This window comes from Pteropus alecto, unplaced genomic scaffold (genome assembly GCF_000325575.1).
Source record: "Pteropus alecto unplaced genomic scaffold, ASM32557v1 scaffold314, whole genome shotgun sequence".
NCBI classification, from domain to species: Eukaryota; Metazoa; Chordata; class Mammalia; order Chiroptera; family Pteropodidae; genus Pteropus; species Pteropus alecto.
This window is the reverse complement of record NW_006435849.1, coordinates 302,357-304,332: the sequence shown is the minus strand read 5'-3', so window position 1 is coordinate 304,332 and position 1,976 is coordinate 302,357. Positions and strand designations below refer to the sequence as shown.

Below are 1,976 nucleotides of genomic sequence, written 5' to 3'. Positions count from 1 at the left end.
CCTGCGCACTGCGCCACCCGCAGAGCGAGCTTCCTCTGCCCCCACACCCCGCTGTGAATAGCGAACACACGCAAGCGCCTGTCCTCGTGCAAACCCCGTTTGCCCAACGCCTGCCCCTCCCCCATCCCATCAACAGCGCAAGGGTATGGGCGCGTGCGCAAAGACACCCCCCCCCAGAAATGCCCTCAAGATAAGAAATTTTCCCTCCCTTCCCGGTCGTCCCCCGGCCTAGGGCCTTGGCCTCACCCCGCCGCCCGCAGCCCCGGCTCCTCCACCACCGCCGCCACCGCCTCCGTGCTGGTCGCCAGCGTTGTCAGTCTTGAGCCGCTTAGGGGCCCGGCCGCCCTCACTGCCGCCGCCGTAGTAGCGGCCGCCGCCGCCTCCGCCGCCCGCCGCCGCCATCTTCACCATCGCTCCCGACCGCCTCCGCTGCTCCTCCGGCTGCTGCCTCTGCTCGAGCCGCCGACGCCGCTTCTCCGCCCGGGGCAGCAGCCTCCGCGACATGGCGGCGCAGAACCCGCCTCCCCCCGCCTCTCATTGGGGGAGGGACACGCCCGTCACCCGCCGCCCCCACCCGATAGGGGGAGCCACTGGTCCCGCCGCGGGGGGAGGGGAAGCCTCTCCACGCCTTGCGCGCCTATTGGGTAAAGCACACTTCGTTCTACAGGAGGGCCCGCCCTCGTTTGTCTGGGATACTCTTGATAGGCGAGTGCTTTCTGCCAGTCATTATACCGACTTTACTGCCTTAAAATAAACTCCAATTTGATTGGTCGAATTTCTGGCACGGCGCGCTCCACACTCCTGAAAAGCCCCGCCTCCTTCCCAATGTCATTGGTTTTCTTGCTGTTCCATCAAACCGAAAGCCCTTAGTCTTCCAGTCACAACGACCACCTCCCCGCGCCACTCCACAAGAAGGAAGCCCCTCCCTTTTGCATCTCGCCAGCGGTTACTGCAGAGGCCCATCTTCTGCGTTTTCCTCACCAGATGGTAGAACCACTGGTGGTCTCTGATTGGGTGAAAGAGGGGAGCACTTTGGCGCAGTCTAGTAGGAACGAGACGAGAACGCATGCGCAAATGTGCTTTCGGGCGCCTCCGGAGGCGGGGCGACCCCCTAAAGGAGCGAAGACCTGGAGTACCCCGAGTATTTATTGAGTGACTGTTGTGTGGGGCGCTACAAGGCTAGACAAGTATTTATTGAGTGATTGCTGTGTGCAGCGCGGGAACGCTAGACAAAGAGGCAACTACCAGTACAGCTCTGTCCCCGTCACTATACCCTATTTCTCTTCACCTCTTTCACAATGCCGGAAGAATTTTTTAACCCAAATTTGACCCTCTCCGTCAGTATAAAACCATTTGCTGCAGCCGATGTCTTCAGACCCCCGTCCAGTTCGCTCGTGTCATTTCACCACTCCACCTCTAAATTCAGCTGCAAAAACTCGGTTTGCTCGAGGGGAAGCATCTTTCGCGCACCTCTTGACCTTTGCCCTACGCAGTCCTGTCCACCTTGAACACTTTCTCCACTACCCCTCCTTGCTGGAGCTAAGGAATAATTCCTTCAGCCCGTGCGGTCTCAGTTCACTCTGAAAAGCCTTCCTCGTCTCTACCAGCCCGGACCCTCGGGGCTCCCCCCCGTGATAACCCCTGATCACTCCGGCCATTGGTTTTCACGCGACAGCTCTTACTCTTCCAGGTCCTCACAGTCCGGTGACGGTCTGTTCCCTTAACATGGAAGCCCTGTATGGGCCAGGGAGCTGTGGTCCCTGCCTCGGCCTTAGTGGGGCTGGCTCGCCTACAAGGCACCCGGTCCAGCACCCGGCACGGTGCAAAAACTCTGCAAACAGAAGTCGTTATGGTGTTCAAAGCGTCTGGCGAGCCTTCCGTCCTCTAGGACGTTGGGCCACCTCGCAGAGAATGCCTTTCCTGAGACTAGGGTCCAATTACGCCCAATAGCCGGAACCTGGGGGCGGGGCCGGGGG

General features: G+C 60.4%; 1 protein-coding gene across 2 annotated transcripts in view; it reads right to left on the bottom strand.

Moving 5' to 3' along the window:
- Positions 1-1,976, bottom strand: part of HNRNPL (heterogeneous nuclear ribonucleoprotein L) — a 13,515-nt gene that overhangs the window by 10,789 nt on the left and 750 nt on the right. The window contains exon 1 of one of the 2 annotated variants that reach the window (XM_006911701.3): positions 247-504. The exons of the other annotated variant lie outside the window; for it this stretch is intronic. Coding sequence (XP_006911763.1) covers positions 247-504 — 258 coding nt within the window. Of the gene's footprint in view, positions 1-246; positions 505-1,976 lie in introns of those variants that run through there. 2 annotated transcript variants of the gene reach the window in all.